The 23,571-nt window shown below is 42.4% G+C and overlaps 1 protein-coding gene across 2 annotated transcripts in view; it reads right to left on the bottom strand.

The window, feature by feature from the left end:
- Nucleotides 1-20,845, bottom strand: part of Meis1 (Meis homeobox 1) — a 137,472-nt gene extending 116,627 nt beyond the window's left edge. For both annotated transcript variants that reach the window (XM_027934448.2, XM_071601653.1), the window contains exons 1-6: nt 20,016-20,845; nt 17,937-18,163; nt 15,937-16,078; nt 15,334-15,384; nt 14,488-14,538; nt 12,903-13,049 (exon numbers count right to left, since the gene is read on the bottom strand). In XM_027934448.2, the coding sequence (XP_027790249.1) occupies nt 12,903-13,049; nt 14,488-14,538; nt 15,334-15,384; nt 15,937-16,078; nt 17,937-18,163; nt 20,016-20,027 (630 nt within the window). In that variant the 5' untranslated portion in view covers nt 20,028-20,845. The remainder of the gene's footprint in view (nt 1-12,902; nt 13,050-14,487; nt 14,539-15,333; nt 15,385-15,936; nt 16,079-17,936; nt 18,164-20,015) is intronic.
- Between the last annotated feature and the right edge of the window lie 2,726 nt (nt 20,846-23,571).

Here is a 23,571-nt window from a genome sequence, read left to right as displayed (position 1 = left end):
TCAATAGTTGGAGGTAGCTGCTGTGGCAGACAGAGAGGGCATAACCAAGGAGGCTCAGGCTCAATATTCAGGGTCACTTGTGCAGTGCTTCTTAAAACCCTCTTTTGCCACAGCCTGATATTGTTTAGTCTCAATTCTGACACTCTCAGGACTTTATTAATCCATGTAATTGAATTAATCCATCCGAGAAATTTAAAATGAACTGATAAGACTAAGCAAAAGTTCATCAATGTAAAACAACACCCAAAATATTTCAAAAGCTTTCCTGATGGAATTCATTCAGCACTGACACATTCGGACCAATTTTCCTGCTTTGAGAATCAATGCTAACACCATCCCATGATCACTCCCCTGTGGTCTAAGAAAAGAACATAGATTTATGCATGGGTAGAGTAGCACAAATTACAAGAGAAAAGGAAAAAAAAATACAACTGAAGGGCAATTGACAAGAATTGAAAATCAGTTTTACCAAAATCTCAAAACTGGAAAGTATTAAAGAGTAGATGGGTAAAGTGCACTGAATGTTCAAATTCCTCTAAGTAGTTTGTTGTGGAGAGCAAGCTCATGAAGAGAAGAGAAGATAAAGCCTGATTACACTAAGTATCTTAGTAAAAGCATTTACGTTTGAGTAATCTTTCCTTTTAGGAGCCAGCCATAGTGCTGGGTACCTACAATCCCAGATACTCAGGAGGCCAAGAAAGGAGGATCACTTGAGCCCAGGAGTTCCAGACCAGCTTTAGGCAACATAGTGAGACCCCCATCTCAGATTACATCCATCATCATCATCACCATTCATCATGTTTCCTCTTTTCTTTGCCATTTTTATTATGGATGGCATGCTATTAATAAAAATAAATTCCTATGCTTAATGATTTTAACAATGCTATGTGCTTTTCTCCTGAGATCATATCTGTGAACTGTACTTCACAGAGTTAAATGTTAAAAAAAAAAAACTAATCCAACTGGCACCACTATATTTCCAAATATTTATAGCTAAATATTTCAAACCATACTCTTTATCTGCTGAGAGCTTTTCTGCTGAATTTTAGTTGTCTTCTATCATTTCTACTTAGTGGAGGGGGAAGAATCAATAAATTATATGGCAGGATACCTGGTATATATAAAAATCCCTTTTCTAAGATTGTTTGCTTCTCAATGTTTTATTTTAAATATGTAACTTAGTATCAGCGCTGGTTCTGCAAACAAATTAAGATAAAATAAACTCAAAAGTGTCTTATATAAAACAACTTTAAACCACAAACTTTCTAGGCAAGCATCCTCACTAAAAGAACATCCAGTTAAGCAGAAAACATTGTATCCTTAGCATGAGTAGATAATAAGACTATAAGCATCTAGACCTCTGCATGAAGCATGCACACTTAGAATTGTGGAAAATGCACTTAGCACAAGGTCCCTCACATATCTGTCCTTTGAATTTTACTTTTAGAGAGAATTTGCAGTAGTGCTATCTCAGAAAGATATCTGAGGATATAGTCTCCTTTTCTACTACAATGAATTCAGAATAACAGTAACCTCTCATAATAAGGATTATAAAGACATTTTTCTTGAAACTCTATAATTATAAAATGCTTTATTAAACAGCTCTATAAATGCTCTTCATACAGTACCTAATCCTTCCTCCTCAAATCCAATCCAAGCTGATGAAGGATGGTCAGAGCATAAGTAAGAAGACAGAATGTTACTTAGTAAAGTGCTCTTCAGGAGTAGGGGATACTCAATGTAGTGGATAACATTATCACCACTTTACAGATTATAAAACTGAGGCCAATCAAGGTAAAGTGACTTACCCTCTCACAGCAAAGCCTAGATTTAAACATGAGTGCCCTAACTCTATACTGTATTTCCCTGGGACACTGCCTGCCTGAAAGGGTGTGTAACTAACAGTTACAATCAGCACATTTGATTGTTCTTTCTCACGTGTTTCTGAAGTTTTCTATTTTCTACTTCTAAACTCTTAAACCAGAAAAATGCACAATTTTGATGTGAGAAGGAAAGAAATCTTAGCCAAGATGAAGTCTCGTTTTTGTTCTACTACCTTATGGCATTTTATTTTTAATTTTAAGAATCAAGGAAATTTTCATTTGCCATTGATTTCCACTAATAATAATTAGAAATAGAATGTTTTCCAATTTCCCTGTAGCTTTTTAGAAGCACTTCTGGATTTTTACAGTTTCAATCAAATTTTACTTTTTACCTCCGTCTGCTATTCCTCAAAGATTTCTGAATTTTTTCATTCTCTGACAGCATTACATTGGGAGGTGGGGAGAAATTATTCTCCTTCTTGCATGATTTATATTGGATAAAATCATCAGAGAGGCCTTTCTCCAAGCATCCTGAAATTTAATTTGGGGTCCTGATGCTTGGAATAGCCAGGTTCTCTATATTCGAAGGTGCTTAACTGGGAGATCAACCAGAACAACCATGAATTCCAGAAGCAGGATGCTGAGTGACACTGCCCACTTTTTAAGAAATTTCAGTCAATCAAAATGCCATTCTTTAACCATACCAGGCTATTATTCTGGAGGCTACTCATACTGTTGGAGCAGTTATGGAGTATTTGGAATATTAGAACACTACAAGTACAGAGAAGCCCCATAATTGATTTGTCAATGTTTTATTCTCCTCTTTTTCAATTGGCATGTTCTTTATATGCCCTCAATAAATATTAAACACTCAAACAACTCACTATTAGGGTTGCAAGCAAACCTTTAGAATGTTGGAACAGTAGAGTGAAGAACAATGTACCTAATTGAAATGGCAGGGTAATTTGAAAAAATAAAATTGAGTTGCTGCAAATTCCAAATTCCAAAATAAAAATGTTTATGTTCACTCAAACACAGACTGCTCCTGGATTTGAATAATTATTAGAATAAAAAATACTTGCACACCAACAATATACTTGATATGAACAGAATAAGCATAGTCAATGCCTCTATTATCTTGTGAAGAAAGCATGGGACACAATGAGTATAATAGTTTTCTGGGTAATTTTGAAACTGAACACAGCTTGCAAAATCCAAAAAAAAAAAAATGGTAAAATGATAGGCCAAGACACAAAACCATAACCAGTATTAGAAACTTCATGAACTTAGCAGGTAGCGTGGCCGAGCGGTCTAAGGCGCTGGATTAAGAAACTTCATGAACAACATTCCTCAAAAAATCCCAGTATATGATAGGGGACAGAGAATGCAAATTGAAAGAAAAGAAGGAGTTAAATGATCCTGCTACTCAATATCTTTCCTATTCTTAACCATATGAATTTTATCAATTCAAAATCTAAAATTCCTGATCCTCTTTGTTAGAAGCTACAACCAGGAAACTATGACCATTAAAATGGCCACAAGCATTTGCATCTGGAACTATGAAGAATAAACATATAATGGTTCTATGAGAGATGATAGCTGTAAATGGAGGGTAATTTTTATTATCTGTACCACTGTTGGCAGAGAGATGCCATTCCCATCTCACAAAGAAAAATTCCATATGGTTGGTAGAGTTGTGGCATCATTTCCATAAATAATGCACATGATAGAATGTAAATAAATAATACATTTATCTGAACTGTCCAAGAGTGAAGGGCAGGGGGGCTACTCTTATTGAATGAGCAATTCCAAATAAAAGTAGTGTTCAATGCCTTGTTAGCATAAAACGCTTACCCTAAAATATTCATCAGTAAGGGTTTAAAAACAATTCCAGATCTCGTGGCAACTTTCTAGCAAATGTTCCAACTGGAGCCCAAATGCCCAATTTAATTTCACTGCTGAACTTTCTGTTCAGCTTATAGCAGTGTAGCTAATAGCATCTCACCTATTTGCTATTTTGGATTTTCTAAGTTGTTGGTTTTTATGATCAATGAAGTAACTAGATTTGAAGTGTCACATATGAATTTTTGCCCCATGAAACACACAGTCTATTCTTTTTATTTTCTTCAGAGAGAACTTGAATATTACAGTCAGTAGAAAGGAAGGCTACAAGTTTTAAAAATCCCAAAGAGTTCACCTGCCCCAGTTAGTGTGCTCAAACTTTACACTGTAAAAGTTGTTGGTCTACCTCTCAGAAGGGTCTCCCTTTTGAAGCCCTGTAGACAAACACTCCATTTCATGTAAATAGTGTAAGTATGCTTTAGAATCTCAGACATTGTACACCATTGAGTTTGAAATTAAGTTTTCAAATCACTAAGGCAAGACTCTCTGGATAACATAAAACACTACAGGTCACAGTTAATTATAACTTGTCTATCAAATTAAGTTAATGTTGGAGAACACATCCAAATAGTTATGGGGACATTAAGAAAAGTTTTATTGTCAAAGACATCTTATTCTTTTAGTTTCTAATATTTTTGAAAGAAGAAAAGTAAGCCTTTTACAAGCTGAGATGACACAAGAAAATTCTGGGTTTACATTCATTGTCCTTGTGACTGCTATGTCACTATCATTAAAAACTTCATTTTCCAGAGTTACCTAATAGTCATAAAGACACCTCCATCGAAAGAGTTTTTATGGGACACAACATGAAAGCAAATTCATCATAAAATGCTAATCATGGAGATCTGGGACCAAATATGGATGATCAATTAAAAATACAGTCACTGAAAACAAACATGTAGGTCTTAAGACTAAGAACACAAAGGGGCTGATAGGAATCTTTATACCAAGTTTTCACAGCCCGAGGGAAGGCAAAGGAGAACAGTTTTCAATGTTTCACCTAATTGTAAGCATAGTTTGGGAATATTTGATGACTTTGGTCTCTATTCACTTCTGTTCTAAAGTAACAATTCATCTCAGGAAAATAAACCTGCATCTGAATAGCAACCCACAGAGAGCTCTGGAAGGGAAATGAAAGTGAGCAAACTCATTCACGTTCAAATCCCAGGCATAGGAGGTTTACGCAACAGTGTGGAAAAAGTGATCAGAAAAAGAACTATAGTTCTGCCTTTCTATATAATAATCAACAACCCACATGCTCACCAGTAATGAATAATAAACATGTCACCATGTTGTAAAGCGTAAGGAAAAAATCTACAGAAAAAGGAATTCATGAACAATGAATTCTAAGTGAGTTTATGTGGTCAGGTACTGATGCTAAAATGTTGTCATGTACTGATGCTAAAATGTTGTCATATGTTCCTATTATAATAATTTTAATATCATTGGGAATGTTTTTGACTTACTATCTTCTAAATGAGTCAAAATCACATTTAAATTCATTATAAAACAACACTTTGTAGAATGCCACAAGGCAAAAAAAGGAGTTCAACTATAAAATTTTGCTTCTATTATTCAACCAATAGAAAGTTCTGGTCACTTTTGAAAGTTTTACTTAGTAAACCTATTAATTGTAACTGCATGTCCTTCTGGTGGAGGAATCTTTCATATAAGTTTTTAAAGAACCATTACATTGCATACTTGAGATTCTATAGCTCATAAATATAAATCCTATTAATTGCACATGAAATCATGAAGTGTCAAGGGAAGAACCAATTGTAGAAATGTATTTTTGAGAATTATAAGTAATGTAAAATTTATTTTCACACTTATTTATCCTCCATTAGTTTAGCCATATGCAGTGATATGCATATGTCCATGAATATGTATGTCAGAGTGAAGCCACAGCAAGATCATTTCATAGCTTAAGAAGAGGTAATGACTTAGCTTTGGTTATAATTTGTATTTGACCACATCTACTCCTGACACCAATAAACAACAGGTGTATAATTCAATAAACGTAGAAATAAGCTTTTCTCACCAGAGCATAAACTCTTTAGGGTATGTCAATTTTAGTAGTGATTCTGATCCAAGAAGTCAAGAAATACAAAATAACTGCAAAAGATTTGCACTCTCATATTTTCCTTTAACAAGGACATATTTTCTAGATTAAGAAATGCTACTTGGCAAAAGAATATTCAGAGAGAGTCTAGGAAAGTGTTGCCAATTGCTTTAATTTTGTGCACTTGAATGCATCAAATTGATTGAAATTGGACTCTGTGACAAATATTTAAATGAATACATTCTTACTTATTTCACATAGTATCCCTTCTACCATTTATTAAAATGTCAAATTTGTAAGTGTGAGAAATCCAGTAATTGCCTAATATAGGTGTATTTCCTAGAGAGGCTGTTTAAAACTCCATAAAGCTTTCCCAAATTCCATAATCCTGAAATCATGGCATTTTAAATTAAGGATAAGGTGAAGATGTTCTTTTACTTTTTTTACACTACATAGACATAGCCAAATGCTTGAATGTCTCCAAAATGATTATTAAACATACAAGATCTATTCACAACTGTTAAAGCCATTGAAGTATCCAAACTTTTACAGGATCCCCAAAGTCAAATTTTTGAATTATTATCAAAAGGTAAATTGAGAAACTGCACCCTTTGTGTTTTAGATTTTTCTTTTTAAAACAGTGCTAGGAATTGAACCCAGGGCCTCACACATACTAGGCAAGTACTCCACCACTGAGCTGAACACCCAGCCCCTAGACCTTAACTTTTAAAACAGGTATTATATCTTGATGTTTCCTGCTGAGTCAGAACAGCAAATGCCACGTGATTTACAGCAGTGTTCTTCTACTTGGGACTTAGAAAACCTTTAACTCTAACCTTTGCACAACTTTCAGAGAGTATCACGTGCATTCTAGTTTTGTATATTTATAAAATAATACTTTCCCATAATTTTGACCTAATTTTTAAATATTCACTTTTTGTAGTCAGGAAAAAATGGCAAACATTTCCACTTCAATTACAACATAAATTCAAGTTCTACTTCGATACAAATATGACAGATATCATAATCCAAAAAAGGCCATGTAAAATGCTACAGTTGCAAACATTTAAGACTGTGTAACAAAAATGACTGAGAACCATATCAGTTTACTATCCTTCCACAATCTCCCTGACAGTGGAGTCAAATAATGTTGAATTATAGACCTTCTTACAGGAAGTCTTATTTTATGTTCATTTTTTGAACATTTCCCTGCTAGGCCCTATAGGAATTTGGCTGAATGCCGACTTTTCTTTAAAAGTGTCTGTCTACATACTTGTGCAGTGTTTGATGATTGAATGATCATTTATTAAAACGTTTAGGGTTGGGGATGAAGCTCAGTGGCAGAGCATTTGCCTACCATGAGTTAGGCCCTGGGTTCAATCCCCAGCATTGCAAACAAAACAAAACAAAACAAACACTTCAGGATTTCACATTTGTTTGACATATTGATGTTTCATAAGAAAATATTGTTGTTGCAATGGAAAACATAACATTACCAATATGAAAATATGTCATTTGAATTCATGTTGACAATATTTTCATTCACAGCAAGTGTCTTAATCTAATTTGTTAGGTATCTTCACAATTTCTCCAACTTCACCTGAGAGGGGAGGCAAGCTAGCTTTGTAACAATGCTAAAACTTTAGCCTATCTTCTTGGCCTTAATAAATATGTTTCTACTATAGAACCACAAATAGTCTTTGTTCTCTAGGAGTATGGAGTTCTAGTGCATAATTTTCCTTCAGTCACCAGCAACAGCTGTGTTTTAAATCTTTCAGACTATGACAAACATTTTAAAATTTAAACACATGAGTGTTTGAAAACATAATGATTTAAAATTTGTTTATTTTCAAAGTTAGGCAATTATAGCATGATATATCAGTTGCTTTTTTGAAAGCAGAATCCACATTTTAATCCTTTTTTCTGACCTCTTCCTCTGCTATTTATGCTTTTCTATATTTTCTAATACAAGTCCTTAAGTTAGATCCAATGGTTATAACACTACCTGATGTACTTCTGAATGGTGAGCAATGGAGTCATTCCTGCGAGAGAAGAATTGCTATTTGAGTGACCTATTGCCACAGAGCTAGTTAAATCACTGAACAATAGTTACTGTTATGGGCTTTACTTTTTACAAAGTAGTATTAGTATCATTGCTTTCCATTAACCATGGAACTTGCACAGGGGACTTCCACTGAGAGAGAGGAAGGAGAGAAGAAGAGGGAGAGGGTGGGAAATATATATATATATATATATATATATATATATATATATAGAGAGAGAGAGAGAGAGAGAGAGAGAGAGAGGGGGGGGGGGGGAGAAGCACAAGAAAGAAGGAAAGAAAGAAAGAAAGAAGAAATGACAAAAAGTAAATAGTTTTTGTAGTATTAGCATTTAGACCTGGCAAGGCTTCACAGTGTAATTGATCTCAACTATCCACACAGACCCTATACTTTTTTCCTTATTGTTTTTCTAGAATGTTTTTTAAATGCCTCTATTAAGAATCAATATATCCCTACTCTGAAATTGACACATAAATACACATTAAAAGCCAAACAGAAAGTAACGATAAAAAACACACCTGGTAAACAACTTTTAATTCAAAGGATACCAAGCAATAAAGGGTCTAGAATGAACATCCCAATTAGCCAGTGTAGTGACAAGCAGTCAACACCTTATTATTTAATCATTAAAGAGAATCTTGCCATAATTTTCCTTTGACATATTTCAGAAAAGGAATTAAGAAGACACCACACGACCCACAACAGCAATCAAAAGTAAAGTTAGATGATACTAAGACCCTATCACTTGCAAGGCTTGTGTACTGAGAGGTTTTAGGATTAAGTCATTAAGCCAGACCCTATGAAGCATTTACAATTTAAATAAGATCTATCCCAAAGTAAGCATTTAGAAACAAACTATCTGACAAAGGAACCATTTGCTGCTCTCCTGCTGTTTGGGTCCAGTTTTTAATTTTTTTTTAATTTTTTTATTGGATGAAAATGAATTGCAGACATTTCTAACATTAGTAAATATCCGCTGGTCCCATCTATTTTTTTTTTTTTTCTTAAAGCAGCATATTCAATCCACGAAGGTCATTAGATTATTCCTCTCCTTACTACCCTTCCCTTACCATGAAATCCCCCTAGGATGACTCTCCATACTAGAGAGCCAGGGGACGTTTTCAATCAACTCCTACTTCAATTTTAGGAATTATAACCCAAAGTATGCTTTAGAAACAACATTCCGAACTTCAGAAATAAAACAATCGCCACCAAAGTTCCCAGGCCCTCATGGGAACCAAAGCGACTTGGCCTAGGTCGGCCCTAGATCCCCCAGGCCTGGAGCTCTCCAGCCAGGCTGCACAATACTAGCGGCTGCCCCCACCCCACCCCAGAAAGCCTGCCTACACTTGGCATTTAACCTGTCTGGCTAGCCTAGCCTTCTGGTTTCATCTCCATGAACCACATTACGTCTCCCCAGACGTCAAAGACAAAACTGGATTAACATGCAACAGGGCTCCCAGAGCAGGCCCAGCCCTGGACAAGGAGCTGTTAAATGCAGATTCAGACGAGGACCCCCAGGAGAGCTACTGTTGAATAAAAACTGTAATCCAAAGGGACCATTTATCTGCTTTCCGTTCCTTATGGGGAGAACCAAGGCCGCTGCTGATACCGAACACAGGTCCAGCTAATCTCGGCCCAGAGGAGGCGTGGCCACCCCAGAGGAGACCTTGCCCCCCACCCCCAGGATAGTTGGCTTCTCCACTCTCTTCCTACCTGTTCTTGGAGTTAAAAAAAAAAAAAAATGCTTAGATTCAAGGATTGACGAGCAACAGACAACCCTGGGAAGGAAAGCGAGGGCTCCTTCCAGGAGTGCGGGCCAAAGTCTAACATCTGGGGTGCCAGGCTCTTCTTCGCCTAACCCTTTTGATGTCCTCAATTCCACGATCCTCCACCAGTCATGTGCTCCGCTCTTCTCCTTCCCTGACCCCAACCTCACCAAACCCTCGCCTCTCCAGGGCAAGGTGATCTCCCTCTGGGTCCGCTCCGGGGTGCCAGCCCGGCCCTCCACCCACACCGAAACTGTCAAGTCCCAGACTCTGCTAGCTGCCCCAGACCCTGGCTTTGGGGGAGTTTTAGTGCCGAGCCCGGAGCGCGGCGGTCGGGAGAGGGCGCCCAGGAGGCCCGCGGCTGCAGAAGGTGGCTCAGGCGGTGGGACCTCCGGGCGGCTTCCAAGACTTGGGGAGGGGGAGACAGCGGGGTGGGGGTGGGGGAAACTGGATTACAACTTCTACTGGGGTCTTAATCTGATAAAAAAAAAAAAAGAAAGAAAGAAAGAAAGAAAAAGAAAAAGACCCAAAGACCCAAACCAACAACACTACATCGCCAAGTGGATTTCCTCCGACTTAGCCCTCTGGGAAACCGGCTGGTATCAAAGTCCTGGATCCCAGATCCCGGAGCGGTTGGCAGCCTTCGCGCCCTCCGAAGGGGAAAAGAAAAAAATAAAATAAAATAAACCATGCCGAGAGCAGGCCCTAGAGACAGAGGGATTAATGAGTTAAGGAGGCCCAGTGCTCGCACCACACCCGAAGCGTCCAGTGCGGGAGCGCACCCCTCTGCCAGGCTCAAACTGGCTGAGCCACATTCGCAGACAGGTGAAGAGGCCATCTTTTGGGATCTGGGCCCTAGAGTACCTTACTAGGTGTTCAACTCCCCTGGGGACGGGAACCAGGCTCCAGTCCGGAGAACTGGCGCCCAAAGGCTGCCCGGATGCTTGGACTTTCACTCCCCAGCTCGGAGAGGGAAGCCCACCCGCATCTGAGGCACAGTACCTCTAGCGCCCTGCACTCTGCGCTTGCCCTCTCCAAACCCAATCCAGACACACTGGATCCCGGCTTCTAGGAACCGAACAATAGACAGAAGGATTTGCTGCTTTCCACCCAACTGAGATCTGGCGTGAGCCCCCAGGGGTTACACTAGAGAGCCCACGCGCACAGGCCAACAGCGCCACGAGCCCAGCCAAAGCTGCGAAGCCCACTCTTAAACCACAGGGACTGGATGTACAAATCTCATTTTATCGATAGGAGAGGAGAACAAAACACAAATTTTCACCCAATGCAATTATGCACCAATCTTTGCATATCTCAAATTAACTGGGTAAGGAAAGTTTAGGAAAGGAGTAGAGGGACAACTCAAAGATGTTATATCAATTTTGTATCTCTCCCCGCAAAACCCCATAACTTTCGTTCTTTATCTTAGACTTTAATAAAATAATGATTCGTTGAGAAAATGGGGTATAAATCTTCATTTTGGAGGCAATTAAAGTGTTGATTTCATTCATGCCCCTAAGCAATTCTTGTAATTTGCTCAAATAGCTTTATGTACCCAGCACTCCGGAGCTTTTAGAATCCCATTTTCTAGTTAGGCTTGTTGGATTACAATTTTTATTCAACACAGCTACCCGAGGGTTCCTCAGCAGAATCTGCATTTAACAGCTCCAGGGCAGAGGGTTGAGCTAAGGGTGAGGCCCAGGAACCCCCAGGGTCAAGGCTGAGGTGCCTGCAGTTTTCCCACCTCAGCAGGGCCATGCCAGGATCGTTCTGTGCACCCGTCTACACTGCTCAAAGTTTCTAACTTGCCCAGTAGTAAGGAGGATCCAGTGTGTTGGTGTTTTAAAGCTCTGCTCTGCCGTACCCCTCACGGGCAAAAGGAAGAATTCAGTCTAGGACGTGGGGCTTCCCAGAGAAAGTCAAGCTGGACATTTATTACTAAGAAGAAGATTTTGAGAGAAGAAAACCTTAAGATGATACCAAGAAAAAGACAGCGGCTGGCCAACAGTGATTACTGCAGAACTTGCAAAGGAAAACTGTTGGAGTAGCTGGCCTTTGGCTTAACAAAGACAAGCAGATATCTTCCCCCCCCCCAAAAGGGATTCACATGGCAAATCCCAAAGAGAAACAACTCTGGGCCTTCATTGATATGGGGGTGGGGAGTGGGGTGCAGAGAAGGCTGCAATCCAAATCTCTAGACGCCTTACAACAATTCTCAGCAGAGCGGTCCTGGGCCCTGTTTCATCTCATTCACTCCTCACATTTTCACTTTCATTGAATTTTTGCAACTCATTTGACCCAATCCAGAGACACGATGGCAGAAGAGAGAGAAACTGGGAGCAAACAGTAGTGTCAGGGTGACGGAGGGAGAGAAATACAGCCTCCCCCCAGCAACTCCAAATGAAAGTAGTCCCCACTTAGCAATACCCAGCCAGAAAGGCCCTGAGGGAGGACGCCAGAGGAGGGGGTACAGCAAGCAGAGAATCTTAGTACAGAGCAAAGACAGAGCAAGAGCCCCCACCCTCCACACCAAGGGAGCCACCAGGGTGTCCCTGACGCTGACACTTCCAAAAGCTGCCAATCCAGAGGGCCCAGAGCACGTACCAGCTGGAGGATGAGTGGAAAGGAGGAGGAGAAAAGTCCATATTTATCTGTTTTTCTAACCTCGGCCTGGTCTTATTTTTTTCTATTAAGTACAATAAAATGGGCGAGCTTGCAGCGAACACCGCACAAAGCAATGTTCAGTGAGGTCTAGAAGCGTTCGGCCGAGGAAAACTGACAAGACAGGCTAATGAACCGTACAGACAGGGAGAAAATAGCCAGCATTTGCTAGATTTCAAACCCTGGCCGTCTCTCTTAGACCACCTATCTTGGATTTATTCCTAATAAAATAAGAAATAAGCAGACCCTACACTTTTCTTTTCTTCAAGATAGAAGGGGGAAAATGCTCATGAACAAAGCCCTACAATCAGAGGCGGTCACTGGCAGTTAACACTCCCATTATTATAGAGGGTAAATAAAATAAAGACAAAAATTAAAAGCGACAAGAAACAGGTCAAGTTTGCAGCCAAAGCTTTTACAAGCTCATCTCTCCAGGTCGAATCCCAGAGCCAGCCTTAATGAAGCAATAATAGCCACATTATTCAAAAATTTTCATTTCGATGGAAATGTATCTAAAAGGGACTTAATCATATGCAAATAATAAAAGGAGGTGGTAGTGACCCAGCAAGCAATATGCATACAGATTTTTTTTCCACGGATGTTGAAATTGAAAAGCGCATACCTGGTCGGTTAGATTTGCTGATCTTGTTATATCTTCACTGTCTGATTTTGATCCTCCTTCTCTATCGTCTATCACCAAATCGATAGGCATTTTCCCTTTCAAACAGCTAATATACCGGTGGCAGAAATTGTCACATAATTCGTGTACCTACATTATGACAGAAATAAAAAAATGGAAATATAATCAGGAGTGCATAAATGACATTGACAAGTGCAATCCACCCCCCTTGTGAGATCCAAACTTCCAAATAGGGGAAACACAGGGCAATTGTCCTCCAGAGACCCCCAGACGCATCCAGAATTAGGAATAACTTTCTTTTCTTGCAAAATAGAGATATCCCAGAAAATTGACAGTGACAAGATGATTCACAGGCTACAACATATTCAACACCCGTGTTAAATTCATCTGCTCCTGGGGCTGTGGCCATTAGAGAGGTGACCTGCGTGGGTGACATTTAAGGTAAACTATTTAATTTCACCCAGTTACTTTACCATAAATTCTTTCCCAAAGTGTCTAAGGAAAAAATGTGAGTGTGTGTGTGTGTGTGTGTGTGTGTGTGTGTATGTGTTTTCAAAGGATCTGTGCTATACTGACATAGGATATATGCCTGACAACTAAAGTCCCTATAATATTTATAATTATTAGAGTAACCATCCATAAGGAGCATCTCTTAGGGTATTTCCTTTTAAAAGAGGGGGAAATCAAGCTGCTGATACTCATGATATTTTTTAAAAAACACAGTCATAAAAATGTATCAAATTGATTTAAAAAAAAAAAAAAGAAAGAAAGAAAGGAAAGAATGACTCAAAATAGTTAGGTGTAAGTGAAGCGGACCCTTACAGGCCCCAGGCACAACTGACAAGCAAAAATTCACAAGAAACCCCAGCGTGCTTGCAATTTAATGTTAGTTTGAATTACAATGCATTAAGTTTTTATTGCTGAGATTTATAGAACAGCTAGCAAAATCATGTTATCCCACACCCTTTCTTGAGTGCGAAGGTGGGGTGTATGCATGATTCGCAGATTCAAGAAATTGACACAACTATCAACCCTGCTTTGTCTCTGCAAAAGGTTTAATGTGCCTCCCCCACCACCTCCTCCAGACTCCTTGCCCACACCTCCTCCTCCCCCTCCGCCTCTTCTGTGCCTGACCTGCTGCTGCTCTCAAACTGTCTTCCAGAAACTCAGTAAAACTAAACAAAACTTTTCCCTCCTCAGAGGTAGCAAAGAAGAGGAGGAAGAGGAAGAGGAAAGACCACAGAGATATTAACGAGGAGCAAACTCAGAACAGCATTCTATCCATCAATTGGGATGCAAAGAATAGCAACTATTTAACAAAAAGCCAGCTAGGTATTAAGAATGAACACAAGGCTAAGGCATTTGTGATCCCGGTTTTAGTGGTCGAAATTGTAATTAAACTGCGAAGAGAAATGGACACTGAGATTGGCCTTGACACTAATTACCAGAAAGAAAGACATTTATGCAAATGTCTCAGAAAGCCTGAACTTCGGCCATTTTCAACCCTGCCATTGGTGTATTTGGGGGTGAGAGGGAAGTAAAGGGGAAAGAGGCTAGAGATGATTACCTTCTCTAATTCCAACAGATGAAACCTTAATACTTGTATGGCTTGAATCATCTGCAAAGATACAAAAAGAATGAGCACCTCATTCCTGGTTTGCAGAAAATTGGCTGTCACAGCTCTAGCATCTCCACCCCCACCACCCCCCAGTAAACAGAGTTATTTTGATTTATGGCAATAACACTAAAACTTAATAGCAACGACTGGGTACCATCTAGAGGTTTATATTTCTTAAGGAGAAAAAAAGAGCTAAAACAACAACAAAGCGTCTAAATGGGGATCATAAACACTCTCTTCCCCTTGCAGCTCTCTCCCCTTTCTGTCCCACCAGCCCCACCCCAACTCCAAAGGGCTCCTGCCCTGGGCTAGATGTTTCCTTGGAAGGAGTGAATGAAAAATATTCCAAATTGCCCCCCCCCCAAATCGTAGCTTTTCACATTGCAAACTTTCTGCTGCCTTCTGTACACCTCTTGGGCAAACTGGTGGTTTGGGGGGCTTTTGCTCCGGTCGCTGCCCTCGTGACAAGACTTTGAGGGCTGGGAAGTCCGCAAAGTTTAAGCACACACGCTGACAGGCCCGGAGATAAATCCCCGCGCTGATTAGAGTTGCACAGCCGTGCTGTCATAAAAAACAAAAGCTCGCGTTTCCCTGAGCCGGCTCGCCCAGGCCCTCTCGAGATGAATTTATTTCCCCGGGACCTTGTCCCCAACCACTTATTCGTGGATGGAAAACGTCTGCAGCCTACTTGCAGCTAAGGGAAAGACCAGTCTAGAAACCTCAGGACTCTCAAAGCAAAGCTGAAGGGCTGGGCTGCGATGGGGGTGGTGAGGGGAGGAAAGGGTCATCTCTTACCAAGTTATCCAGTTCTGGATTAGAGGAAAATAGAGGTTTTTCTGCGCGAATCTAGATGCAAGTGAGAAGGAGAGGAGAGAAGGAGGGGTTGGGGTGGGGGGGGGAGAAAGAAAAAAAAATTGAAATCTGGTCACCTTCCTAGTTTCTTGCCTCATTACCCTGTCGGGGGCAGGATGTAACCTCCGGGAGGGACTCGGTGACTCTAGTTCGTCCCGCGCGCAGAAACACTTCAATGTGAATCAAATAAGCCGAAAACAAGCCCAGAGCTCAGTCTTATTTCTACTCAACTACACTGCTTGGGGACGCTGCTCAGCTCGCCAAGCCCAAAGCCCCTACATCGCGTGATGTTCCTGATTTTATTTCACAGAGTGAGTTTTCTGCGTTAGTTTATGGATGGTGAATAGGTGTGAAGATGGGTAATTTCAAGTTACCCGCAAACACACACTCGTATAGGAGGAAAATCACAGAGGATGCAATCGCATGGCTTAGGGTCGACTATTTGCTGGCTACTTTTGAAAATGTACTGGCTGTATGTGTTCAGGGGTAATATGTTCCTTTTGGTTTCTTTTACTTTTTTTTTTTTTTAACATTTATTTTGCTGACCTGTTTGGCGAACACGGCTATATCTTCATTGAATGACTCTGACGAGCAGACGTCCCCGCCCGCCACCCCCGGCTCGCGGGGGGTACAAGTAGCTAATTCACATTTCTCAAAAATCAGTGCTAAGAGAGGGAAGAGGGGGTGTCTGCAAGAAAATACAACAGTCACAAACAACACAATGGTTAGTCCCTAATCAGTGAAAAAGGAGCCCAAGAAAAACTGCCAGAGGAGCTCGAGGCAGAGACCCCCTCCCTGATTTTGTCATCTACTTTTTCCCCTTTTCCTCCCCACCACCCCCCGCCCAGGTGACTGCTCACCTCCCCTTCCTCCTAGGGCTCTGAAGTCGAAGGCCCTGAGCCATGGACCGTATCTGAGGATCGGTTCAGCATATCTGGCCGGAGAAATTGGCAACATTTGCTACGAATAAAACCCAAGCGGTTCCAGCAGCCATTTTGAATTAAGTTTCCCACCCCGACAAACCCTCGTCCCTCCGCAGCACGTCCAGGACCTGGTGGAGGTGAAAGGCGCTGGGCGCGGGGGAGGGGTGGGAAAGCTCCTTCTTGTAGGTTCCTCCAAGGCGGCCGCGCGCGGAGCCCAAGGCTCGGGGGATGTCGGTTGCAGGCGCTCAGCTAACTTGGGGCAAGGACCTCTGTGGCTGCGGGACCGACTGTCACGGGGCTGCACCTAACTGATCCCTACCCCATGGCCCTTGGAGAGCCGGAGGCCCCTCCTCGTCTCTCTGAACACTCCCCTCCCTTCGCGATACCCCCCACCGCCCCCCAAAGAAAGTTCCATCAAATGATCCTGCGGTAAAGCCTTTCATTTTGTCTCTGCGGAGTGGCAAAGCAGCTAGTATTGTGAAGGGCCTAGAGGTCGCTTGTCTTAGCCCATAAAAAAAAGAGAGAAAAAAATGCTTCTTCTAATGCCCAAGGAGGTGTCTCAAGTCTTTTATTAGGTCTCACAGCCCAGCTGGGAATTTAACAGTTTGGGGTCCTTTTCAAAGCTTCCCCAAATGTTCTATCCAAGAGCCCAAACCATTTGCACTTAACGCAACGAAGAGAATGCTGGGATTTAAACAAACCCATCGCACAAGGGACCAGAAAATAAAGCAGAAAGATTTTTTTTCCCCCAGCGGGGAGGGTCAGCGTTGCATGATTTTTAAAAAATATATATAAATTAATTAAAATAAAAGTTGCTTAAAGTAAAAAAGGGGTCCCCAAATTCATCAGCACACAGTAGGCACAAGTGACTTTCAAAAGGATTTTTTACTAGTGCAGGGTTTATCAGATGGCCGAAGACCCTGTGTAAGCCGCGGCCAGTAAGCCTTCAGCGAAGAGCACCCCGCATTTACTTCTTGCTCAATTCTGCAGGTTTCACCTTTAAACACAAAGTACTAAAACGTCTAGAAGTTTCTTGTGTCTGAAACAATTCAGAGCGAGACCCTCTCCTTGACTTCAGTGGTCAAACCTCCTAAATGCAAAACATGCTCCCCTTTGCCTGACCTGCAACTGTCCTCCCTTGACTTTATTGTGCGCTGGCAGAGCCAGCATACGGTTGCTGAGTAAACTTAGCATGTCAGAACAATCGGTGGCTTAAAAGATTTTCCCTTAAACTAAAAGTTTCATTCCAACACAAAGGCGCCTACATTTAGAAACCCCTAACGCTCTCCAAGCGAAGTCGAGCGAGGGAGGACTCCGACCCGCTGAGCTTGAGTCTGAGAGGGGATGAAGAACCTTTAGGCAACTTCTCCGGCAGTGGGGCCCCTTTGCAGCCATCACGGCGTTGGAGCCGGACGCTGAGCCTGCACGGAGCACCCGTGGAGATACCGGGCGTCGATGACCGCAGGCCGCCTCCCCAAATTTTTCATGAAATGCGAATGAATAGTCACCAGCTCTATACCTCCAATCCAGAAAACTCTAACCTTCCAGTTACCAAGGAAGGGCACAGGGAAAGAGTGGAAGCATCGCGTCTCAATTACTTAACTGCTTGCCCATTGTACCTACCCATAAATGGCATCTTTATCTCTCTTTAAAGCGTCATTGACGGAGGAGCCCATGCTGGGGGCCATGGCGTTGGTATGAGCTGTGTGCGGGTACTGATGAGAGTGCAGAGGAGGCCCGTGGTTCAGATGGTGGACCGGCTGCATGGACCTGGCTGCATGCGGGTCCCCATACATCGTGGAAGGGATGCCTACTCCATCCATGCCCCCGTAATGGGGTAGATCGTCGTACTGCATGACAAACAGGAGAGAAAGAAGGTTCAGAAGGCCAAGCAGGGGCACGGCAGGCAAGGCTCCGAGCGAGCTTAGATAAAGTCAGTCCAGCTGGATCCTTCAACCCGGAATTCGGTGGCCTTGCATCTTTAAAGTTGAGATTTCTGTTTTAAAAATAATTTTTAAAGTAAAAATTCTAGGATTCTCTGTAAGACTTCTTTGAGATGAAGGTTCTTGCCCTAACTTGTGTCCCTATCAACTAGTTTAGAAATTCAGAATCCTTTGGCAAGGAAGGAAGGAAGAAAGAAGGAAAGACAGAGAGGCATTCTCCCGGAGGGTGGAAGGTAAAGCGTGCTTGTCTCTGGAGGAGGAAATTGAAAATCACAATAATAAAACGTGCCAGGACAGTGCAGCAAACCCGCCTAGTTTCACAGCCCCTTCACATCAGGGGGATTTTTTTTTTTAAAGTTATGATGGGAACAGATACGCCAAGCACGTGAATACAGACAGGCTTCTCATTTTATTTCCCTGCCAGCGTGGGGTTGGGCAGTCCTGCAAGACACTGCATTTCCTTCGCTTTCCAAGACAAACTCTGCTAAATTATACAAAACGATCTGATCCCCTTACATGTGAAACTCAAGTTAGGGTAGTTTTTCCTGTACCTTACAACTGAATTTAGATTTGGGCAATTTCCCTTCAAAGTTAAAGGAAATCTATAGTTGAAATAGTTAATATTCTTTAAAAAAGAAAAAAGAAACTCTTACAAACTTTCTCCTTGGACTAAAAGTCAACTTGGCAAATGTTATTCATTAGGTTTAAAGCAAATTCAAAAGCAAATGCACATACAATGCCATCTTATTCTTCTAGGAAAACTACTTTCATATTAATTGGCATTTTTTATGTGTATGTGCTAAATTTAGCTGTTTAGGTTTTCCTAACTGCTTCATTTTAGGCAAGTTCTTTTCCCAAGATTTGGAGGTGCTGAGAGTGAAATGATTTTCAAAGAAAAGAGGAATTGCCACTTTCATCTCCTTAAAGCCAGATGTGTGAAAAGAGTTTGGAAGAACGCTGACATTTGCCTGAACCAAAGGAGTAAAGAAAAATGTGTCAGCCTAGTAACTTTCTTTTGCAAACAGGGCTTTGAGGGCCAGGACACAAATTATGCAAGGAAGGCTTTTTGTAGACCCCCTTTCTTTTAAGAAACTACCTCAGTTGGGTTGTCATTGTCTCACTTTACTCTCACTGCATTTCCATTCAAATAGGAATATTGGGGAAATTAGTATTGCATTTTAAAAATAAGTAGCTGTGTGCTTAGTATCCAATTAGAACAGGGCTTATCTAAGAAAAACTTGCAAAGTATTCCTTTCATAAAAGTCCATGCAAATTAAAATTAGTTTTAACAGATGAATGTTTTTCCAACCAAACCCCCCACTACACTATGACTGTTATTTGCTTTTAAAAGTGAAATACTTTTAATGATATTAAAGATGAGCATAATCAATAACATATCAGAAGTTTCCAACTGCTTATTTTAGTTTAAAAATAACTTTAAACTTTTGATCCCTGAATATTCAAATTGCAGACTTGTGTATCTGTTTGTTTTTTAAAAACAGATGATTGCTCAAGAGCTTGTATTTTTATTTATATAGCTGTTGGGTAAAAATCTACAGAAAACTTGATTACTTGAATTAACAGTTACAAGCAACATACATAAGTCTACTAGTGCATTGAATAAACCCTCTCGCTTTAGGCCACGGCTTTAGGAGCCTCATTTAAAAAGAAAGAAAAAGGAAACTTTTTAGCAGTGTCTTTCAGCCACGTTTCAATTTAATCTTACATTTTAGTTCCACAATTGTTTTTAAATACGTACCCTTTGCGCCATCGGCCTCTCTGGCTCCCTTCCTACTTCAACTTCTAATATATCCTCTTTAAGGCCAGTGTGAAAAGAAACAAATATGCAAACTCCCCGGGAAAAAAAAAAAAGAAAGAAAAAAGAAACAAGCACGACGAAAAATTCCTTAACGTCTCCAGCAATGTGAACTACTGGTCCCAGATCTTCGGTCTACCGGACCTGAAGCAAAGCACCCGAGTCACTGAACATAAAAGCGCTCCGTTTCCAAGACAGCAGCGGGGGCAAAAGAAAAAAAAAAAAAGAAGAAGAAGAAGAAGAAAGAAAGAAAGAAAAAAGAAAGAAAGAAAAAAAAAGGAGCAGATCTTCTCTCCCCCCAAAAAATCAGTTAAAAAAAAAAAAAAAGAGCGCCCCTCAGACCCAACTACCAAATCTCATGGCTTTCTGCCACTCCAGCTGTCAATCACAGGCGAGGTTGTCAACGTGGTGAATGAATGATCATCCGCTCTGTCTTCTTCTGGTCAGAACACCTCAAATGTTAATATTCAAATGCACAAAGCCCTAGCGCTTGCTTCCCTTGAATCAGTCCTAATTCCTAATCAGTTTCTCTCTTCTCTCGCTCTCTCTTTCTCTCTCTCTCTCTCTCTCTCTCTCTCTCTCCCTCTTTGCAACTGCTGCACTGGAGGGAGATTAGAGAAGGAGGGTTAAAAAAAATGTCTGTCTGAGTTTGTCTTAAAGGAGCCACGATCGATGCTGCCCGCTTGCAGTCCCCGTGCGTGTGTAAAGTGTGTGTTGCACAGGCGGAGAGGTGGATTCCGACCAGAATGCTAGAACCCGGAAGTAGTGGTGGCCATAACAGGTCGCGTCTTACACAATGCATTGGGCTGCAGCAAGTAGGCTCCTCGGCAGGGGTGGGTGCGAGAAGCGAGCTCTGGCCGCACTGGAGAGGCAGAAAGGCGCTCCATTAAATCGCACGCCCAGGCACAAACACCACACATCCAGGGCAAACGCACACTAAGGCAGGCAGCAGCTCCCGGCCACCGGCCTTATTTTTCGTATTTTTTTCCTCTTCCTCCCCCTCCAGACTCTCTCCCCAAAGCGGACGCACTTGAAATAAATTGGGAATAAAAGCGGGGCAGGCAGCAGCGGGAGTTATTTTGCACAGGGTTCCGCGCATAGACTTCAAGACTTTCCTAGAAATTATTGGGGTCTGCCAGTATTTTTCGGGGGAGAGCGATGAAGCGCAAAGTACTGAATCCTCAAAACTAGCACCCCCCGAGGAGAAAAGTCAAACCCGGAGCAAAGAGAAGAAGAGAGAAGCCTAAGAGGGACTGGGAAAGGCTCTGCTAAGGAGTCCTGAGAACGTGGGGTGGAGGTAGCTTGGGCTTTCTGCAGACCCAGCTTAGAGTTTTTCCGCTGTCAAAGGTGGACGCCCGGCCGAAGGAAAGGAAATGCTTGCATTTTGTCACTTTGGGTCTGGACGCCCCCACCTCCTCACTCTGGCAGCCCCCAGCCCAGCCCCGTCGTCCTGCGCAAAGTGAGAGAGGAAGGGAGGGAACAATGAGCTGAGTGCTGGGAATGTGCCCCCAGCGCCTGTTTACAAACACCAAGCTATTTATGATCGCCGGAAAGCGAAACCTGACGCGGGCTCAGAGCAGCCCAGACCTTGCGGGAGGAGCCGAAGCCCGGGAGCCTCCAGGAGGAAGGCTCTTTCTCCGACCCGCTCCGGGCGAGGTGGCTGTGCGCCCTGGGCGCGGCGCGACGGGGCCGAAGCGCTCGGCTAGAGCTGCGGCAGCAGCCGCCTTTGTCTTCGAGGCGCCGAGGAGCTCCAGTCTTGGCCTCTCTCGGGCCTGGAGGGGCTCCGCGCCCCCACCTCTTTCCCTGGCGACGCCCGACGCGTTTCTCCTCATTTCTCCATCCCCGCACTCAGCTTTTCTGTCCCCAACCCAGCTCAGCGAAAACTCCTAGTGCTAGTGAAAAAGAAATCCACCTCGGGAGCTGAGATTTCAGACAAAAGCTGCCCGTACCCACAAACTCGAAGTCTTCAACCAATCACTGGTTTTAACTTTCTCCCTTTAAAAACCTATTCTGTTGGGTTTAAAATTTGTTCCTTCTTTGAATACTCCCACTCTGAACTTGCCCTTTAGTGTTATACTTAATGTTATTTTCGTCTTTATTTTTTCTGCCGGCCAGCTCTGATCAGCCTAGATGGTTCAGCCACAGCAGCTCTACTAGCAGCTGGAAACCTCACATCCCAAACAGGGCTCGCAGCTCGCTCGGCTCGGAGAGGATTTTTTCCCCTCCCTCCAGCTGAAACCTCGCAGAAAACTCCCCCTGCGGTCGACTGGAAAATGAACTCACCCAAATCTCGGTAGGCAGCCGTGGAGGAGGGCTCCGCCAATCAGAAAGCGCCCCCGCCCAGGCGGCCGCGCATTGGCTGTGGGGAAAATCAATTATCAAATAATCGATCAGCAGGGAGCTTCGATCTGCCGGGAATGCAAACTGCCAGTCCCGATTCCCGCCCTGAAGGTGGCCAAAAGGCTGACTCCCTCAAAGCAGCCGGCCCTGGCTCCCAACGCCCCCACCCCCATCCCACCCAGCCAGCTGCGGACCAAACCCTCACCCCAGGGAAGAGGGGTAGTGGAAAGAGTTTTGAGAAAGATTAAGGAGTCTCTTCAGGCAGAGATTGTTTGGAAAAGGTTAGAAGTTCCGAAATGTATTGAAGTCAACTCTTAGGCGCAAAGTAAAAGAGACTGGTGCATCTGTCGATGAGATAGAACTCAAGTTTCTGTTAAGTGGGCTTCTGAGAAACTGAGGACACAGCTCTATTCCAGAACATAGAGCTGGAATCTGATTCCACCAAGTGCACTGTAACCTCCCTTGGCGACTTCTATGGCTTCTTTTAGCATTCCACACAATGACGGGTTGCTTTACCCCAATAGTGGAGCGTGTCCATAGAGCGGAGCAGAGACCTCCCAATCTCCTGTACGCCACCCCTGACCCCAACACCGAACTTATTCTATGTAAGCCTGAAGGACTGACACAAGTTCACCCCAAGTCTACAGATTCGCTTTGCCTTGAAAGAGATTCAACTGTTGGGGAAAAAAAAAAATCCCCCGATCTCTTAACATTTGCTTTCCTCTTTTGGGTCTCTTTATTTATTTATTTATTTATTTATTTTGTCTTCAACACTCAAATTTTAAGTGTTTCCCCCCACACACACACATTCTTGTGTAGCATTTTCTATTACAAATACCCACAATACTCCTTTGGGAAGTTGAGATAGGCCTATGAGTCAAAGCCAAGGACCAGGGGAGCCAGGTGAATTACCTGCGCCTTTGTGCCTGAATCTATTACCCCAACCCCTCGGCCTATTCATATGAACTTGAAAGCAGAATTTCAGGTCAAGATGGAACCTCCCGATCTCCCGAAGGCGATTTTTGTTTAATTTGGGGGAAGCTGCGTTGGCAGAGCCAGGTAGCACACTTCTTTTCTGAATATGCAGAGGACTAAGCTGGGCTGGCAGCCTGGGAGTCTTTCCCCAACTCCAGACTGTTTCGGCCGACACCTGAGCGCC

The sequence above is a fragment of the Marmota flaviventris genome, chromosome 14, assembly GCF_047511675.1.
Source record: "Marmota flaviventris isolate mMarFla1 chromosome 14, mMarFla1.hap1, whole genome shotgun sequence".
NCBI lineage: Eukaryota > Metazoa > Chordata > Mammalia > Rodentia > Sciuridae > Marmota > Marmota flaviventris.
Note: the sequence above shows the minus strand (reverse complement) of the source record. Positions and strands in the feature narration are given on the sequence as shown.